Genomic DNA, 21662 nt, shown 5'->3' with positions numbered 1-21662 from the left:
CTGTGATTACTATGTTCTTAACATTCCACTCCTATCCATTAGAATGTATATAAATGGGTTAGCATTCCAGCTGAACAGCATCATTTACAAAAAAAAAAAAAAAAAAAAAAATATCATCTTGTTCAGCTGCAGCAGTATTCATCAAGACTGCACTTAAATAAAGCCTGGAAACTGTAAAATAACAGGCTACATTTCTGCATTACTCAGATTTCTAATGTGCTTGAAAAGGTAGCTTTTTCAAAGACTGGTTTTTCAAACCTTCTGGGAGAATATATCAGAGCCAGTACTTGTCCTTACTGTTGACTGTGCTTGAACTGCAGACACAGAGTCTTAGTCTCTGGATTTTATTTCCACAGCTTTTGCAGATCTGATGAATGAAGTATGCAGAAGGATTGGTAAGCACTTAATTCTTTTTTCAAATGAATGACTCATTGTGGCACTCAATGAATGGCTGTATGGCTGCATAAAACCATGTGCTCTTCTTTCAGCTTTATCTGCAACAGACCTGAAAATCCAGAGCACAGCTGAGGGTATCCGACTGTACTCCTATGTTACTTATTATGTAGAAGATTTGAGAGTAGGCTGGGTGCACAAGTAAGTACACAAGGACTTTGCAAAACCCAGTGCAATTTTGATTTCATAGATCCAGAAAGAACCTGGATTTGCAAGAGAGATGAGGCCCAGGTTTTACCCTCCTCTCTCATGAGTCCTTCTCTCATATGAGTTTGTTTCAGTCAATTACATTCACAGGAATATGAATGTATTCATATTCCTGTGAATGTAATCAGTGTGAGAGTCAGGTGTGCTGGTTCCAGGCCCTTCTGTTGTTTCTCTCATGAAAGACAGTCCCATGCCACAGGATGCCAGCAGGATGGTGCTGCTTCAGAGCACTTCCCACCTCCCCAGTGGGAGCTGCATCTTTCCCTGACTCAGTTTTATGGAGTGATGCAAATATAGCCCAAAAAACCATCAGGCTTCAAAAGAGGCCAGCACCACGGGTTCAGAGATACCTGCCCTGGAGGTCTGCTTGTCTAGAAGCCACAATTCAGTGGAACTGGGACAAGCAGGCATATCCTCTTAATGCATGGCTTCGTTTTTAGGAGGCAAAGCAAATTCCAGCATGTGCCTGGGGCGGTAAAATCCAGACAACCCCTCCTGCAAGCACTACAAACGTAACCAAGACAGACAGAAGAACTGAGATTTCAAAAAAGAATTTGAATGCCCAGCTTCCCATAACATTAATGGGAGTTGCACATCCAAATCTATGATACAGCTTTGAGTTCTCAGCCTGCACAAACAGCTTGCTATGGAAAACCCAGAGGAGTAAATAAGAGAAGTAAACAACTTAGATCACTTCAAATCTATTATTACTATTCTTGCTGTTTCACTTCCTGTGGACATGGTAGTTGTTACTCTGTGTGATGGAATCTGAATTACTGATCTCTCAATAAAACTCATGTAAATGAGGCACAGAACACCCAGGATATGCTGTACCAGGCTTGCTGTAATTATTGACACTGATGTTAACCAGCACCCTGTCAGAGAAATGAAAACTATTGGAGGCCTTCTTGTTTCTTGGCACTCATTCTGACCTGGTATCATCCAAAGTCCCAAGTATTTCAACTAAGGGCAAGAGAATATGAAGTATTGTGGGGTTTTCCCCCCTCTCTCTTTCTCTCTTTTCTCCATTTCATTTTTAGAAACTTGTTTCATCTTGAAGCATGTCAAATTAATCTAGAAATTTTTTTTTCCCCTCCAGTGCATTCAAAGTTATCAATTTAAAGATAACAAGGAAATGAGTAGCTTATTTGGCAAATATCTTTTGACTCATCCAGGGAAATTAACTGCTTGGCTAGAAAGCTAAGAAATTTATTTTGGGGGGTGAGGGAGGGGGGTGTTTGGTTTGTTTTTTCTTTTGTTTTCTGTTCTTTTAATGGAAGAATATATGCTTATGTCAAAGTGTGTTTAAATTCCAAACATAGTACAGCATCAGAAATCATTCAAACTGGGCAAACACCATTTCTGACAAAACTGGAGGGTTTTTTGTTGATACAGCCCTGTATACTTTTGTTTTGCCCAAGCAGAAATAAATGCTAATAAGAGAACAGCAACATTTCTGGATGCCTGGGCTACCCTTCAGAGATCTGGTTTTTAGACTGGTACAGCTTTTCTATGGCTCAGGTTGCAGACTGAGATGCATAATTCTTCTGCAAGCTCTGAGGACAGCTGGACATTGAACAGGGAAAGGCTGTCACACCAATTCTAGCTCACAACTGTAGCAAGGGTTTGACTTCAAAGGTTTCAGAATACGGTGGCATACCATGGTGTCTTGGAAATCATTTAGTAACTCCAGGCATGCTCAGTGGCTCAGCATGAGCAAACCCTTTTTATCCTGCAGTAAAACCAAAAGGTAACATTGTTTTGTGCTTTCAGTGATACCCAGATTAAGTTCACGGACCGGATGAGGACTGGTGTCACCGGGGAGCAGATCTGGTTGCAGATCAATGAGCCGACTCCCCAGGACAAAGGCAGATACATAATGGAACTCTTTGATGGCAACACAACGCACAAAAAGACAGTGGATCTTTCTGGACAAGGTAGGCCATCCCCTCTGCTAACATCATCCCCGTGTGGGCAGTGTGCTGTGGCAGTGTGGCAGCATCTACAGCAGCATCTTGCCACAGACCTGTCACCCTTTGGGGTCTGTGTGGGCACCCACCAGTCTGGCATTTTTTGTAGGGACTGTGTCAACAAGCCTGACAGAGTCAAGAAATGTTTTTGGACAATACTCTCAGGCACACAATGTAGCTCTAGGGGATGGTGCTGTGTGGGACTGGGAGCTGGACTTGATGATCCTTGTGGGTTCCTTCCAACTCAGCTTATTCAGTGATTATGTGATTTGTTCTCCCCAGACCACACCATTTGTTTTCCCCAACCTCTGCTCTCAAGTAATAAAATAAAAACCGCTTTTTCCTAATCCAAATACCCACTTACAGTCTGCCTACTGAGATGCCAGCCCAGTTGCAGAGCTATTTTACAAAATCCCTTGTGTTGCTGGCATTAATTGGCAGTTTTAAATATGAATTGTAGCACTGAATGCCTTCTGTGTGTCTCTCTTCCAAGGAATATTTCCAGGAGGAAGTGAGGGACGAGTTTGTTCTGATACTTTCCTACTCTATTTCTTTGATGGGTGTAATAAAACTCCTTATTCTTCCGAGATGCCAAGACCTCTCATCAGCATGAGGAAGGACTGTTAGGGGAAAAATTTGGATTGACTGTTGGAAGCTTTTACTCTGAGAGACCTCTCAGATCCTAGAGAACAGATTAACTCCTTCCAAACTGCTCTTTCCATTCCCAGCTGTTCCCATCCCTAAAGCTTCACTTTTTGTTTGCAAGTTCTGTGTAAGGGTGATAACATTTTAATCATCTCCATGCTGCTCCTTCTGTACTCTACTCCACTTTCTAGGAAAAGACATTTCTTCTTCCCTTTCAAAGCAGGAGAGATTGACCTCCCCCATGATGGCAGCTTAGCCTGAATTTTCAAAGGAGACAGCAATTTGTTGTTCTCTTTGCTCGTACCCATCAAGCTTCAAGCAGATGGGAAAAATCCTTGGAAAATCATCTCTCTTGTATTCCATAACCCAGTGGTCACTGAAGTGGGTGTGCAAGATGACCCAGTGTACTTCACTTGTATACATCTACATAATCTATAAATAAATTTATATATAGGGAGTGCATGCTCAAAATAATTTTATATAGGGATGTACAATATAAAGAGTTTGGAGGGTCGCTGCCATAACCCCTCATTTAGGTGATGCATTGTGCATTTCTTTCTCTCTTCTGAGAAATTACTTCAGCTACTACTTTCTTGCCCTCTGTCTTAAAGCTTGACTTCTAGAAGAAAAAAGTGTGTTTATGCATTCATATGTACATATAATACCTGCCATATACCAGATGGCCTTTATCAGTCAAACCATTCAGCATTTTAGTGTTTGTACAGTACACATGCATGCATTTTAAATTTTACATTTTAAATTTATTACATCTACATTTTAATTTTATTTATTAATTTTAAGTTTCAACCTGTGAGATTATTTCTCTCTAAATGTACTTTTTTCCTCTTTACAAAGCCTTCGATGAAGCCTTTGCTGAGTTCCAGAGATTAAAGTAAGTATTATGCCATCTAAATACAGTAATGGCAGCCATAAAATAATAACAGTATTTGTTTGTTTTGTGCTGGAGATAACTTTATCTTATGAAACAAGTTCTAGTCATACAGAAGCCCGTAGGAGTTTGGCATGTGACTTCTTTGATGCAACTCTTATATAACAGTCAGGTAGCAAAGAAAAAGCTCTATTGCCAAGCTATGAGAGAGATTTTCCTTAATGGATTAAAAGCAGTTAAAAAGATAATCTATTTTTCAATCACTCTAAGTAAACCCTAACTGAAATTGGACTCTCCCTTTGTTTCTTTCAACTCCAGGCAAGCTGCGATTGCAGAGAAAAGTAAGTAGGCCTTCTTTGACAATGATTGCAAGAAAAGGTTTATGAAGCTTGTCTTCCTCTCCAGGAAGGTTGTGTGTTGGGAAAGAGAGGGCATGTAGGCATGTTTATATGCATGTGCTCATCCTAAAACGAGTTTGTCCTTACACCAAGGAGAAGTAAATGACCCTTTGTTGATTTAACATTGGTGCACTTTGCAGCTAATCATATTATTCTTATGGGTTAGGTTGATTTTTCTCATCCAAGCTCCTGTTCTCAGTATCAGTTAGCCTTCTCTAAAAATAAACTTTATTGCTAGGATCTCTCATGCATGTTCTCTGCACAAAAGTCTCTTTGTTTTCAAAGATTGAGAAAATAATTTGGCTAGTTTTGAATGCTCTAAAATGTCAAATGGCTCAGCATTACTTACAGAAATGGGTAAGAAAGCAACAGTAGCTTTTGAATTGCTTAGAATCTCCTCACACTTTTGCCTGTGTGTCCATTCCACCAGAGCAACTAAAACAGAAGTATGTATTAACTACTTAAGGAGTAAGTTATTAGCCTTCAACTTGAATTATTTAACTCATTACCCTCCCTACTTACAGAAGAAGCCATGAAAAAATGAACTGTTCAAATTAATTTCAAATTACTTTCAGACCTGCATAAAAATGAGGGCAGAACTAGAATTTGAAAAATTATTTGAGAAAAATGCATAGAGAGATAGAGCGGGGCTTGGATAGGAACAGTGACCCCCCCCCAAAGGGGTCAGAGATTGCCCTGCCTTTCATTCCTGCCCCTGGGCTGCCCACAAGGCACTGTTAACTGTCACAGCACAGTGCCTTTCCTGCTCCCCCAAGGCTGTTATCTCTGGGCTCCAGAGCACATCTTTTACAGAGCACACCAGAGGGGAACATTCTGTACAGTCATTTCCTTCCTCCGCCAGGCTCCACCCAGACATGCAACGAACAAAATCCGTATTCCAGGAGAAGTGCACTGAAGCCTGCATGCGATTGGCTTATTTGTATTTGTCTAACACTACTGTGGGGCTCTTGAGTTTAAAGCTAGATCAATCAGTTACCAGTCTCATTTACACACAGCTACACACAAGTGGTGGAACTTCATTTTTGACACTGAGACTGAAGTCTGTCTTTGTATCTAGATTAAAAGCCAATCTCCAAGCACTTTACCAGGCATCATTAATTTCCCTTTGGATACCCAACGTTTTTAGTTTACTGCAGTAAAAATTTTGAGCACCAGATCTCAAGAGTGTAAATCATTTTTGTGCACTCAGAATTAAAACTCAACTGATCTCAAAGTCGGCAGGACACTGCACGTGCACTTTAATTCGTCTGTGAAAGTGATTGACACCAACTATTAACACATCTTTTGCTGTGAATTCAACATATTTTAAAGTCCAAATGGTGTGCTAAAAATGCTGGATAGTTCTCTGCTAGCACAGATATCAGAGACAAGTTGTACATAAATAAGACAAAAGGAAAGAACTAGAAGAGAAATAGGATTCGGCACACACTTGATTTTGAGACACTAAAGAAAATTAATCTTCTTTATTTCCAGATCGTGCACGGGTACTTGGAGGTTTGCCCGATGTTGTCACCATCCAGGAGGGCAAGGTACAGTAAATTAACTGAAGCTTTACACAACATCCCAACAGCTTGAACACCTTTCAATGATGGCAATACATTCACCTTTTCTTTTTGAGATGCCATCTTTAAAATCTGCTACATTATTTATTCATCCCCTGCCTTCTGTACATAATTCAATGGACTTGCACAGATGGGTTTATGTATTCAGGGCAGTGTCTTTTCTTAAGAAATAGATAAAAGTGAGATGACAATGTGAATTGGGACTAAAACTCCTTATATAACCAGCTCTTTAAAAATTCACGCACAGGTTTCACAGTTAGATTTTTTTCCCCTGTATCAGGAAAGTTTAACTCTTTTTTCACATGGAAGCCAGTCATTCTATGCCTTCTACCATTAAGTTCTTTGCAATGTGGCCAGTAGAGGCTGGCCACCTGTAGAAGCTGGGTTTTAAATGGTGTAAAAGTAGTAAACCAAAATAACTCAATTCTCATCCAGCCAATAGGTGAAAAAATTGTCTATTTCCTCAGGGTAAAGGAGAGGGAAGTCAAAATAAGTCACTGGTGTTATACGGGATTATATTAGGAGAGTTTAGCTGAAAGATTATGGTAAGGCACTCCCAGAGGAACATTGATGCTTGAGCAAAGAACAGATGACCCAGAAACTGAATTCTCAGTCTCACAACTTTTTCCCAGCACACTGCTTCTACAGCTTGCTGTTTAATAGTACTGAGACCAAGAAGTGCCTGCTCTTCACTTCCTGCTGCTCTGTCACCAGCCAGTTCCTCTTCACAGTGTGTTCAAACAGTGAAAGAGGGCATGTGAATGTCACTGAAAACCTGTAATGTGACAATGACAGTAAGGCAGCTCCCTGGTATTTCTGGCTTTATCTGTCAGTAGGTCAGCTGGGTTAAAAGAATTTGATTACAAGCTCAGCAGAAGTGTTAAGAATCTAAAATCTTATTCTGAACAGCTTAACAACGTGAGATATAGCCAACAAGATAGTACACTGCAGCAGTTCTGGGAAAATCAAGTATGTTGACATTACAAAATAAAATTCTTTAACAGATATAGCAGTTTGAGAAGCGCTGTAAAGTAAGAAGCACTCATGTGAACATTGTAACTGTAGACAGAAGACACAAAGGAACAGAATGAATTAGCAGATTCTCAGCTAATCAGCGCTTGGAGGAGAGATTCTCATGATGCTTTGGCAGGGTGTAAACATGGGTGTAAACCTTTACCAGTTTTAACCTTTCAGACAAAAGAGTGTTGATATGAAATTGTGTATGAGTTCATTGACACAAAATGTGCAGTGTTTATAAAAGGAGTTTGTAAAAATGAGTTGCAAAATCTTACCCAGACACATGTTGTCCTTGACAGCAAGGACATTTGTAACGTTTGAATACATGGCTGAAATACTCCCAGAAACGGAGACAAATATCCTTGACCTTACGTTTCTTGATTCAGTAGAGGACGGTTTTGAGAAGGACAGAGAGTGATCAGGGAAAACAGAGCTGGTTTGGGTGGTGTTGACTCATCTGGCTGTTGTTTGCATATATGCTGGAGAGAGAAGAATGCAATTCTCTGTTGTGTAACTCATACAAATTGCACAATCATTGAGGATTTTGTACAACAGCAAATGAGGTAGCAGAAGTCTGGCAAGCTTTGATTGTGAAGTCTAGTGCCACCACAACCACAGACTTATATGAACAGATTAGTATCACGAGACTGAACTTCCAAGCACATGCATACCTCAAATTTAAACTTAACATTGTGACTGTGATGCCATTTATTAGCTTTTTACATGTGAGCTGAAGGGTATGGGTGAGAGGGAATGAACCAGTGTTTACCAAGTGTTAATCAAATAGCATTCCAGATGGCCTAAGAGGCTTCCACTGATAGACATAAATGCTCCTCAGCAGTGTGGTATAATTGGAAAAGGCTAAGTGTCAGCTCACATTAGGGAGGAATCTGACCTGACAGAGAATGCTAGCCTAAGTTTTGTGTCCAGCTATGCAACTTAACCTAAGTGGCTGTTTTAATGAAGGCCTGCAAATGAGTGAAGAGGCTTAGGATTCTGAGAGGCACTTTCAGACATAGAAGCAACATGTAACATCCTTCTTCCCACCAACTCACTCTTCTTTCTACCCTTCTGCCAGGGGTGTAGATCCTCACAGACAGGCTGGAGGTAGGGAGCAGATTTCCTTAACTGAGCTGCTTCAATCCACTCCCCAAACCATCCACAACTGTGATGCTGTGCTAATGTGAAAGAAGATTCAATTACAAAGAAACACACACACACTTCTCTCTGCCACCTCTACTACCCTACCCATGCTAACCTGCAGGAAAAGGCAGAAGAGGTAGTGAGGGGTACAAAGGCTCTGGACTTGCAGCTGCTGGTTGCTTCAAGTGGACATGCCTCAGTGCCCTGGGCCCAGGAGTATGAAAGACACTTTTTAAAACAAAATTATATCAGGTTGAACACAGTATTAAAATCAAGGGGTTCAGTGAGTAATAAATATATACACAAGCAAAGACAATCTCTTGCCCAAAGAGCAGAAATCTGAAACAGATAGGTGCAGTCACAGTGAGCAATTGTTTCTCCTTGGGTATGGAATTACCTTCCAGAAAATCAAGATCTCACCATCTATATTATAAGACACATCTCTGCACATTAGTAGCTGGAAAATAAACAGAAGGAGTTGGGAACATTAAGAGAATCACTCATATCAAACAGGAGCTAGTGATGTGAGGTTAAGGAAAATGTAGCTGTTTTAAGGAATGATTTAGAAGAAGAAAAGAATCATCACTGCTGCTTGAATCTCTTTGAATTATGGAGTATGACAGCACTTCAAACACCCCAGCTTTGAATGATGCCACTAATGGAGCTGTGTGGACATGGACATCAGCTCATTAGCACTGTGGTGGAGTGGCAGCTGGAGCCACTTGGTGCTGAGCTCTTGCTTGCCTGAGAATCAGAAGACAATAATGAAATATTGAGCACCTGAAGGGGTCCATATGCATTGCCAGGCTGAGGGCATGTTTGTATCCAGAGTGATATGGAAGAGAGGGAAACATAAAACCTCATTTCCCACTTGTTTTTTAAAAAGATGGACTGATATGGCAACCAAAACCACATTCACACCAGTGGGCTACGAGAGAAGGGAGTCAACAGCCCCACGTGGTCACCAGCTGTAGGTGCTGCAGGAAATCAGATAGAGGCCATTTCCACCATGCCATAACCACCTCTCACTTGCAACCTGCCCTCCTTCAGTACCAAGAATTGCATGTTGCTGATATAGGAAAGATTTCCCCTTCCCTTTCTCTCTCATTTTGGTCCTCAGGTTGGGCATGTGGGTATTTTTATTTTGTTCTCAGAGATATCAACACTTCTCACTTTTATAGAGGTGTCAATTTTTCTATCCATTCATTTCAACAGCCTTCTAGTCATTTCTCTTCTGTCCCATCTTCCACTACCACACTACTTGATAAGAAGCACTGAGTTGGAGGGAAGGTTGGAAGAGATACTTGATTCCAGTCAAGTGAAATCTTGTCTACTCCTTAATTATCACTTGGTCCATTCCTAATGAAGCACTGAAGACTTTTCTTTGCAGTAAAAGTTCTTCAATTTCCAGTCCAGTTAGATTCCCTTTTAAATGGCATATATAGAAATAAATTCCTTCCTAAATAAAGCTCCAGAGAAAGGCCTATGTACCATTGAATTGCCACGTGAACTTTTTTCACATTTGAGTCTCTACATTATACTCACTTTTGCAAATATTTTTGAGAAGACTGCCATAGCACTGTGACTGGAGGAGGGGCTCATTTACATGTATCAATATCTCCCAAAATTGAATTAGCTGACAAGAAAAAAGGGAGGCCTGTACAGAGTGTGCCCAAGAGACTCAGCAGCCTGCTGAAGGTACAAGAAGCTGCCAGTGACCTCTCCAACAAGATGATTCTCCAACAGTGAAGATACTTCCTACAGGCTGATGGGACTGAATTCAGTCCTTAGGAACAATATTAACATCCAAGGGAAATACTTACATGAACACTAAAGAATGAGTAAAGCCTGTCTTGATTTCAGTTAAAAATAGTTTAACAGAAGTGCATAAAACACTTCAAGTCTGTTAGAAGAGCTGTCAGGGCACAGTTTAAAAGGATCCCAAATTAAACAAAATATTCCAGACCCACTTTGTTCTTAGTTATCTATAAAGGCAGCCACACTTTCTTTACCTATGGGAGATATATATATATATGTGGTGAGTTTAATGTGAACAAATCATCTGACAGTTCATTAAAATCTCATTTCATGTCTAACACACAAATGCAGATAATATCCAATTTTATATTAAAAAATATGCATGGAGGAACCCTTACTAATGATTATGAGAGTCGAGAAGAAGGTCCATAAAATATTGAAAGGTTTTAATGGCATTCTTGAATTAACTGAGTTCCTTCTTTATGATAGAGAAGAGTGACATAAATTATTGATTACTGATGATAGTGTGAATCCCTTTACTAAAAGCAGGAAGCTAAATGGGAAGCTGGAATATTTGGAGAGTCGGGCATCAAAAAACACAGCAAATATTTACTGACTCAATTCCTTTGTACTTTTTCTGTAGGCACTCAATCTTTCTTGCACTGTCTGGGGAGACCCCACCCCAGAGGTCTCATGGCTGAAGAATGAAAAGTCATTTGTATCAGATGCCAATTGCATCCTGAGGTTTGAATCTGGAAAAAATGTCAGCTTTTCCATTTCTACTGTGTCCACACAAGACTCTGGGAAATACAGCATTGTGGTGAAGAACAAGTACGGCACAGAGACGAGCGACGTCACTGTAAGTGTGTACATCCCTGAGGAGGAGAGAGAGTCTGAGCAAGAGAAAAAGCAGTAGGACAAAATGAAAGCGTGAATTTAAGTCTAGAAGAGAGAAGTACAGAGGAGATTTTGGATGTTAGGCTGATATAATCCATGTGTGTAAATGGCTTTCTGCTTTAGCAGGCAGCCTTGGATTTTTCCATTCACTTCACATTTGCTTCTAATACACTTACTTATGCCAGGGAAATCAGGGCCTTTCCTGAATGTTTTCTTAATGCTAACTTCACAGAAACTAATTGTAGCATTTTAAGCAAGGCCAAGTGCATGCTGTCTGTAAACACATGCTCGCCATTTCATCCTTTTCCTGGAGCATCTGGAAGGAAAGGGTCAAGAATTGTTTCAGTGGAAGCAACTAATGAGGTAGATGGAAAGATCAAAAAGATCGGAGCGAACTTGAGCAGCAGAGTTAGGATTTGTTCCAGCTTTGGTAAAGCAGCATAAATGGAACGTGTTAGATCACAGAGAAATGAGTGCTGGCTTTTGTCTGTGTTAAGGCCCCTTTGTATTGCTGTGTTAATTTAGTGAGGCCTTAATATGGGTGTCATTTACAGCCCTAAATATTGTTTAATCTGCCCAAACAGGGTAACAGTACTGTAACATAAATGAAAATAAGGCTTAGGAGGCCAGGATAATAATACGTGTGTGTGTGTCTGTAAAAGTGTATGAACTCTGCTCTATGTTCACAAATAAACTGATTTCACTTCTTTCCTTCAATCACAAGCTTGTTTCACTGTGTCTTGTTTTATTAGCCACAGCTCATGTAGTTGTGCACAGTATGATAGTGTCTTAATGCTTGCACCACTGTAATTACCTCCAGCTTCCCTTTAGATCCCTGTTAATCTTCACTTCGCTGTTTGCAACAAAACCACAATGGCATCTCTTCACACCTCTCTGTCCAGACCTTCACTGCTTCACACCTTAAGTCAACAAGGTATTTTTGCAAATCCTCTCACAGGAGTAGTCCAATGCTTTTCAATGCACCTGGGCATGAATTGTGATTTAAGGGTGAGATGTAAGTATTTTGTAAGATAGAAAAATCAATATCTGTTACCAAAAAAAATTCAGATTATCTAGTCACAGCAGCTGAGTAAACCAGCAAAACAGCAACAAGGACTAATTTTTAAATTTCAAGATATAATCACAATAAGATCTGTAATTTGAGATAGAGTAAGCTTCCTGAGTTTGAAGGGCTAATGCAAAATAATGTTACAATTTTGCTTAGTAGGACATGAAGCCAATTCAAGGATGATATGCAGGTCACTCCATCTTTGTCCCATGACATACAACATACAAACAACAGAGTCACAGTTCTTCCATCCTCCAGAGTGCAAACAAGAATATTACCTGCTCTTTGCAATAACTGATGTTTATTACTCAGAAATATTTTTAATAACAATTGCATTTTGACAAGAGTTTATTTCTACTACTTTATTTTCAAAATTCTGTTTTCCTGCCTCCCTCCTTTTGTCAGAACAGCCAGGGAATACAAATGGGTCAGGTAACAGGCTGGATTCTACTTTTCTTTGGCAGATGTATGTGTCCCTGAAAGTTAGAGTAATTAGTTGCTTCAAAAGGGATCACTTCCAGGGATTCAGTTATGGGGATTTCAGGCTGAATCTGTGATGCATCCACATGTCTCGCTCGTGCACGTTTTGTTCTTGCTTTGCTTCAGGTGATTGTGATGCCTGTGTCAGGACAGACTGACACAGCCCAAGGACACAATCAAAATAATAAAACTGTATCTAAAAAGAAAAAAGCAATGTCAGCAAGCAAACAGAAGGAAGGGGGAAAGAAAGGTAAGAGTGCCTTCACTGTTGGAGTCTTCTGTTTTAATGAAAAAATTGTTAAATTGTTACAGAGTTAATTGTCTATGCCAATCAATATTTCATAGGTCACAATCAATCAAGTTTACAGTACAGATGCTCTTAATCAACAACAGATGCAAAGTATGAATTACCAGGTTAGGCCTAAGTGAAAGAGATTTAAATCAATATTTTCAAACCACCTTTTCTACTTCCACTGCAAGTTGTCACCTTGACTAACCTGGCTGATGGAAGATTTAAAAGTCATAATGAATACTTCTAAATTTCTGGATGCAGAGGAAAGACTTTGTAAGCATGTATACATACACAGATGGTGTTATTTTCCAAAGTGAGACTCAATTCAGCAGCTAGATGTTTAATATTTCACCAAAAATAAGGCCTTGCTGATTCAGGGACCCTAAATGCCTAAGTCTTTTAGAAAACCCTGACTGTTTAGCCACTACTTGGGATTAGTCAATTATTCTCTCCCCATTTTTTGTCCATATTGAATGGTAAAGTTGGAGTTATAAGTGACCGATTTTTGTCTTATTTATTGGAAGGGTAGAAAATTAAAAACTCTCTGGTGATTCAGCATTCTCATGTATTATTTGTATAGTATTTTACTGTTCTTTTAGAATCTACCTGTAGAATTGCTATTTGGACAGGGATTTATTCTTCACAATTTCATCTCTCCCATATACACCATTTTAGCTCCAAATCAGTCTTCAGTTCTGACAATATCAGAACATTTGTTTTACATATTTTTGCCTAAGTATTTTTTCTTTGTATACAGGATGTATACATGTTATATAATTTCTGACAGAACATTTTTATACTTTTATTTCCCCTCACTTTTTTGTTCCCAAGGAAAGAACAAATATTTTACAGCATTTCCTTCCTCTCTTGCCTTACTGGTATGGTAGGCTTTTCTGAGCAGTCCTGTAAATTAGGTGACTTAAGCAGGAAACAATTATTTCTGTACCTGGAAATGTTTTCCAGTATCTACCTCTAAATAGTTCTAATTAGAGACATAAAGACTTGGGCCTGGTTTTGGTTCCATAATAAGTAGTAATATTGTGTGTGATACTGAACCTCTTTATATGGGTAGGGAAAGAGGAAAAGAACATGATAAGGTCGTAACCAATGTGAAAGAAATGTTGCTGAGCACAGTAAATATTGTTACTTAGGATCACTCAGAAATTTTATTACTTCTCCTAAATCAGATTTTATTAAGCCACACACAGAAGAAATTACTGCTACAGAAGAGACACCTGATCCAAATGAAGTGCCCGCTGTGGAAACAGGAAAGGATACAAAAAGCAACCAAAAAGCAGCAAAGAAGACTGCTGGAAAGGCAGGAGTAGCAGAAAAGGCTCCTCAACCCACAGAAAGTTTGGATAGGCAGGGAAAGAAAACACCAGAAAAAGCACCAGAAAAAGCACCAGAAAAAGCAGCCTTGGCTAAACCCCACTGAACTTCATTGAAGAATCCGATCCTATCACCAACAGGATAAGTTCAACTTGAGATTTCGTGAGTGGTATCTTAACCATAATATTTAACCACAGAAGTTTGTTAATAGGGTTTTTTGTGTAACATTTGTAATATTTCCTAACTCTAAATTTAAATGCATAGTAGATGGGCACTTATGTTTCAGTACCACATAACTGCACTGCACTGCAGGAATTTCTAAGTATGTGAATAATGATACATGTACTGTCAATGTGAATTTAATTACTAAAAAATGTCCATTATAAGCAGAGTTCATTACAGCAAATCCTGTCTAGAACTGACACATTTACTGCAGTGTAAAGGAATATTGGTATCAGTTACACAGATGTGTTAATCAATATTTATAGGCCATCACAGCTTGAGGCAGATGCTGCTTACTTTTTCAAGGAAATGATATATACAGTCCCCTTCATGCCATGTGGGCTCTGCTTTTCCCCATGACCAGGCTGGACACAGTGGAAGAACTCCAGAAACAGAACCATCTCCTATGGATGCAGGGGGGCATAAGGAATTTTCTTTTGATCCAAGTTTCTTTCCTGCAAATCTTTTTCATCAGGTGGACCAGGACAACATCTGGCCATTTCTTATCACCAAGACTCACATGATTGCTGTCCAGTCCTCTCCATTAATGCCTTCATGAGTTACTGTGGATAAATCATTAACCCATGAAGTATCAGCTGCCCCCCAAATGCTAATTTTCCTCCACAATTTTTGCCACAGCATTCAGATTTCTGATAAACCCACTGCTCTTCTTCCTCAGTGGCTCAGCCCAAGACTATCCCTTCATTCACTCACTATCATCAAATCCACTGGTTTCTTATAAGAGAATGTAGCTTCATGGTCATGTAAGCGAGGAATAAATGCAAGGCAAGAGTCTCTGCATTAAATCATTGCTGTGCTCATCCACGTTCATTACTGTGTTCATTCACATGTTTATGTACTGAAGATATAGGAAAATATGACTCATTTGCAAATGCTTAGATACCACGAAAGAAGCAGAGTTCAAGCTGAAAAACAAACCAACAAAAATAAAGGCCAGAATTTATTTTGTTGCTATGCAAGACAAGTTCAACTTTAAAGTGACCAGAAGTTACAAAACCTAAGAAATTAAAATAAAATATTTTAATTACTAGGAAGATATTCATAATGCCTTCAACTCTAAGAAGACTCAATCATATTATATTGTCTTTTTCCAGAGGGATTATTGATGAAAGGTCACTGAATTCCACTGGTATTTCTACGTGCTGGACCTACTACTAATGTAGAAATACTGAAAACACAAGAAATACCAGTTTCTAAGCCATCCTCACAGCGCTGTTAGCATAAGGAAGCAAAGAGTCTCAATAGCAAGTAAATGCACAGAAGTCAAGACACTGATATCCCACATGAGAAGAAATTAATTTCCTTCTAGTAGAATTCCAATAGGATTCTATTCAACTCTTTTTAAAACCAACACAAATTTTCCGTCTGAATGAAATACTGGATAGAACACTTATATGTAGGCAAGTAGAGAAATAATGTTCCTGTAAATAATGTAAAGGGTTTAAATAACATGGATGGTCCATAGTGAGTGACAGAAGGATGTAGGATGCAACAGAGAAAAAATTGTAGAAATCAAATTGATGACATCTACACAAAATGGTGTTGGGAGAAACTTAAAAGCAGACTGAACTACAACTAAAATCATCCAACTACACTTAATTAGTGTTTGACATTGAGCTTGACTCAATTGTCCATCACATCTTTTTCTAAATCTATGTATTTTAGCCCTGCAGTGAAGGACGTAGGTCCTTCAGAGAAATGCAGTAAGGAGCATCTCCATGGCAGGACACCCCAATGCATGTAACTTCTCATGTAATTATTACAGAAAATGATAAACATCTAGAGATGTGCAATTCCAGCACTCTGTCAGAGCTACAGAGCGGCCCTTCAAAAGCAGCACAAAGCTGCAGGTTGTTTCACACAATTCCACACACACATTTTGCACTGGCAATTATTTCAAGTTGCCTTCCATCTGCAAAGATCCATCAGCTCTCCCAGCTCCTTGGGGTGGGGAGCCTGTCTGCCACGAACACCAGCGGCAGTGAGCAAGTTATAAATAGAACAGACTGTACCACTGAGAGCCTGATCCAATTCCTGCTGAATGCCGCAGGGGTCTCTGCATTAGCTTTAATAGAAATCTAGCTAGATCTCAGAAGAATGGTCTAAAAATGTCCCAAATCTCAGATTACAAAGCCCATTTTTCTCACCATGAAGCCAAGAACAGATTTCTCTTCTGTGTCATTGTAGCAGAATCAGGTCTTAGCTTTTTGCTGCAAGAAAAATCACTGTTTTCCTGATATTTCAATTAAAACCTACTGGAAATAGCTTTTAAATTTTAAACTAAAATGCAATAGAGTTAGGGGATTTTTTTGTTAAGTTTGGATGGCTCCTCATAGAGCTGGAAATGGAGTCACATCAGTATTATTCTACAGGAATATATTTGCTATCCAGAAGAATAATGTAGTTATGCACAGTAATGAGATAAACATACAAAAGATTACCTTCCCTTTTTTATTTTGATTATTTAGGCTGTAGTGGTTCACAGATATATAACAAATATTCAAAATGAATGTTAACAAAATTGTTGAGTATGCTAAAGCTTATTATGTTACTGTGGTTAAATAATTTTTTTCTTGCATTTTAAATGTATTATTTATATTCTGTTCTCCATTATAAGTATGAAAAATTGTTTCAGTCTCTGTGCAGTACATAATGATAGAATGCAAATTATTTCTGTAGCAACAGGATCTCCTATCAAACACACAGAATCATTTGACTACATTTAAACTCAGGCACTGGATGCCATGTTTATCTGAAGTGCACTTCTCTTTATTTTCTTATTTCTCACGTACATGTTCCCTTTCAGCATACATTACTCTTTATATTCAAATTTATAACTCTTTTAGAAATTTATGTTCTTGTGTAATAATAACTGTAGTTAACAACAAAGAAAAGTGTTGCAATAGGCTATGTTATCCAGTCATCTTCTAAAACCACAAAGGATGATTTTTGAAGATGAAAAAGGATGAGAAAAATAGGCTTTGACTTCCCTGCAGTAAAGGCACTGTGATTCCAGCTGTCCTTGAATTCTTCTGGATTTGTTAGCCAATTATTGAGGAAGATCTGTCTGTGCTCTGAGACTGACAGACATAATTTGGTAATACATTAAGCCATAATCTTTGGAGCAGCTGGATGTAAACTGAGATCATCCTTAAACTAGCATAGACTGCACTTCTGCTCTTTGCCCTTGAACAACTACTATAAGGTAAATACATAAATGACATCCCATTTAATCTGCACTTATAGGGGACAGACACCTGCAGCAAGTCTTTCCCCACGTTTTTTCTTTGTTTGTGTGTTTTGGTCTTGCTAAAGGGATGTTAAGTTTTAAGAATTGAAGCAAAATATTGTCCAGGAAAAAGAGCCACAAAAGCTGTAAAGAGAAAAACGTTAGAAAAACACTCAGTTTCACAAGGGCTTCTAAAGATAAAGCCTTATTGTGAGAGAGACAGTAAGGGGTGATGGAGAAGAAGGAAGGCCCCAGATTTGAGTGCAATCTTCTGCTGACTTTTGCCCCTGTCTCACTTCCCATTTCATTACGGGAGAGCTCTTTTCTGCAATCTCCTTCTGCAAGTTTTCAAATGAAACACCTTTCCTTCCTTCTTTATCAATCTTGCATCTTCTACCGTCCAATTTTACACAGCTATGAATCTTCTACCACCCAATTTTACACCGCTATTTCCATTTACCATTTCATCACTTATCCTAAAAGGACCAGAATAAAACCTCCTGCTTCATTAGGCTGTGATTTTGGCAAGGATAAGGAACCTCTTAACAGAAGGCCTGAAATCCTATCATTATCTATTATCAGAAAATAGTTTGTAAAACACTTGCTAATGGTTGACAAAGAATGGAGAAATATTGCTTATATGAGACTTGATTTGAGTGTGCCGGCTTAACCAAATACATTAACTCTACACATAAGTCTGTCAACTTTTGGGACTATTGATGTGCTTAAAAATTTTGGTGCATCAGGATACAGTGATACAGTTCCTTACAGCCCTGAATCCTTGCTATTAACTTACCCCCTTTTTCTGTTTAATTGGGTTTTTTGGGTGGTTTTATTTTTGTTTGTTTGGAGTTTTTTTTGTTTTGGGGGTTTTTTTTGGGTTTTTTGTCTCTTAAATGGAAATAAAAAATAAAACTTAACTAAATCATAACATCCTGTCATAATGTCATTCTGATCTGAGATGTTATGGAAAATGCTTCTGAGGGACATGTATTGGTTGTGACTAAGAGGCAGAGATAAGGATTCTCATAGGTTTACAGGGTGAGATATCATCCTGTCTGCTGTAGTATGAGCAGGGCTGATGGTGGGTATGGAAGAAATGACTGCCCCAGAGAGTGGTTTCCTTCTGAGTGTTGTATGCATACAAACAGGCAAAATGACAAAACTATAACTCATTACTAATGCCAGCTCTTTTTCTGCCTTATGTGCAGGCTACCCCTCTCACACACTGCTGCTGCCAGACAGGATGCTCAGCTGAGGAGCCAGAGAGCCACTGATTTACATATGGCACTGGGTAACACACTTCAAATTGCTTCCCCTCCACCAAAACAACCACACCAGTAAGCAGCTGCCCTCATCATGCCCTCTCCTCTCCTGATGGGGGAAACAATAGTGACATTTGTGGTGAAAGGGCAAAATGAACACAAATGAGGTAGCAGGTTACCTGAGCCTTGCAGGCCCTGGATTAACCAGCAGTGAGATGTGGTTAACAAGGACCACAAATGGTGCCTCGATGTAGAGAGCTCCTGGCTACAGCACTCACAACAGAAACCAATCCCACTTAGAGATATGGCTGTGGAAAATGAAAGCCATTCTACAGCTTGATTGCAATCTTCTATGTGCAAGTGCAAAAGAGCAAAGAATACAAAAGGAGAATACTGAGGGATGCCTGCTTCAGTAGTCCTGATGGCGCAGAGGTGATCATTTTGGAATGGTAAATGTTTCCTAAAGGGAAGAAAGACACTGTGTTTTCAAATAAATGCTCTTTACTCAGAAGAACTTATTCCAGGTTTGAAACAGAAAAGTGTGAACTACCCATTTGTTACCCCTTTTCAAGTAAAGATTTTTATGGCTTATTTTCATAATAGGATTTAGCTTAATGTCAGTATTTGAGGACATATGACAGATTTAGCCCCTACCTCTTATCTCCCTGTGAACAGGGCTGCGTGGTGTTGAAAAGGAGAATCCCATCCACTAAAAAAATAACTTGTTATGACCAGCAAAGATAAGATCATAGAAACACAAATGTAAATACTCTGTTAGAGCAATTGCTGAAGAGGTTACCCTCCCAAACTGTGAGACTAAGATGCCAAATAAGGAACTCAGCAAAGCAGGGAAATGATCTGCAGACTGTGTGTTTGTGACAGATGTTATGCTAATGTGGCTAGGTAATTATTATTGCAATGTTATACTCAGACAGGAGGCCTCTCAGAAAACTGCTGCAGCTGAAAAATGGTAGCGCTGAAGGGTGGCAAATTGCTCCATTACTCTTTGTTGCTTCCGTGTATCCTGAGTCCTGGAAAGTGTTCCAAGATTGACTCAGAATTCCTGACATGGCAATAACATCATCAAAATGGGCAGGTGTGAAATCTGACCTCCCTTTTTACATATCCATAATACAGTCACCCTATCCATGTAATTCTGTGTTTGTGCCTTCTTCCATGAACCACTTTCCTTGAAAACCCAGCCTGCACGTTATGCAAGGATAGATTTGTATTAGTTCCATGCTCAAATGGATTTAAATATATTATCTACAAATAAGCAAACTCACTGGCTATAATCTTTTAGGCAGCTTGTCCCAGGAGGTACAGATTAATAAACAGACCTTATCTCTTTGTAGCACTGGTAAAAAAATATTGTCAGGCATCTTTTAAGAGATATGTGGACCATCAAAATAAATTTTGTCTATCTATCACTTTGCATGCTAGCAGGCCTTTTTGTGACTTGGCCTGAATGCTCTGCCGACCAGCCTGATTTCTCATTATGTGACAACTACATGAAACCTATGTGAAAACCTAAAATGGCTCTAACACCAAGTGGGGCAAAACCACACTTTTAACAAAATTTTTGTCAGCAGACTGGTGGATGAAGTAGTAGTTGGTAGACAAATGGAAGTACAATAAAATAAAGATGGAACGTGGATAAAACACTTAATTCACATTTGTGAAACCAAAATTGTATTTCCTATTATGCTGCTTCTCCTTTTCTTAACCCTTTTTTATGGTGCAAGTTGTTTGAAGTGAGAATTTTACCAGAGTTTAGTACATATTATGTCACAGCATCATCTGGGGCCTCTGGGCAATAGCGTGACTCAGGTAAATAATAACACAGCACCAAACCAACTTCAGCAAGCAGTGGTGTGAATCACAAAGCAATGGGCAAATGAAGCTGCTGTCCTGAAATGCATACACAGCCTGCTGGACATGTTCTGATTTTGCAATTCTACACTTTCATTACGAGATATATATATATAGACATAGATATATAAAACAGAATCACTGAATTAATTATGTCGGAAAAGACCTCCAAGATCGACTACAACCTACCACACATCATTGTGCCAACGAAACCATGGATGGCACTGAGTGCCACCGTCCAGTCTTTCCTTAAACACCCCCAGGGATGGTGACTCTACCACCTCCCTGGGTTAGACATTCCAATGTCTAACCACCCTTCCTGTGAAAAAATCCCTCTAATGTCCATCGGGCACAGCTTGAGACTATGAGATATAGATAGATGATAGAGATATAAATATATAGACATAGAAATATAGATATAGATATAGATTAGATATAGATATAGGTATAGATAAAGATATACTACAGCAGAACGCATATATGACTTATATATGTCTGTATGTATAAGGATATGTATATGTACACGAAAAAAAAGTTTTCCCTCCTCCTTCTGTGGGTGGGCCGCTAACTTTCAGAAGAAGGATGCAGTGACGGACGAATGAAGGGGTTAACACCGTGAGGACAGCGCGCCTTTTCCGCCGCGCAGTCACGGGGTGCTAATCCTGATCCCCGGCTCCGACCACGGCTATAAGCAGCTGCTCCCGAGCGGGCTCGGCTGCTGATCCCCGCTCCCGAGGGCCGGCCGGGATCCCGCCGGGCGGCTCCGGGACGCGCTACGTGCTGCCGGGGCCGCGCCTGACGGGGCCGCGCGCACGCGCGCCTCCTTCCCCCTCCTACCCGGCGCCGCTCCAAGGTCACGTGGCGCCCCGGGCCAGGCGCGCCCCCGCCGCCGCCAGCGGGAGCGCGCGCCGGCGTGCACG

The 21662-nt window shown here is 39.7% G+C and overlaps 1 protein-coding gene across 1 annotated transcript in view; it reads left to right on the top strand.

Moving 5' to 3' along the window:
* MYOM1 (myomesin 1) overlaps positions 1-11752 on the top strand; it is a 68311-nt gene extending 56559 nt beyond the window's left edge. The window contains exons 31-37 of the mRNA XM_054285436.1: positions 357-395; positions 489-594; positions 2434-2597; positions 4131-4167; positions 4483-4505; positions 6057-6112; positions 10707-11752. Coding sequence (XP_054141411.1) covers positions 357-395; positions 489-594; positions 2434-2597; positions 4131-4167; positions 4483-4505; positions 6057-6112; positions 10707-10979 — 698 coding nt within the window. The 3' untranslated portion in view covers positions 10980-11752. The remainder of the gene's footprint in view (positions 1-356; positions 396-488; positions 595-2433; positions 2598-4130; positions 4168-4482; positions 4506-6056; positions 6113-10706) is intronic.
* The last annotated feature ends 9910 nt before the right edge of the window (positions 11753-21662 follow it).

Source organism: Melozone crissalis, unplaced genomic scaffold (assembly GCF_028551555.1).
Source record: "Melozone crissalis strain CALT ecotype California unplaced genomic scaffold, PUWL_Pcris_2 ptg000042l_1, whole genome shotgun sequence".
Classification (NCBI taxonomy): Eukaryota; Metazoa; Chordata; class Aves; order Passeriformes; family Passerellidae; genus Melozone; species Melozone crissalis.
This window is presented reverse-complemented; position numbering and strand designations above follow the sequence as displayed.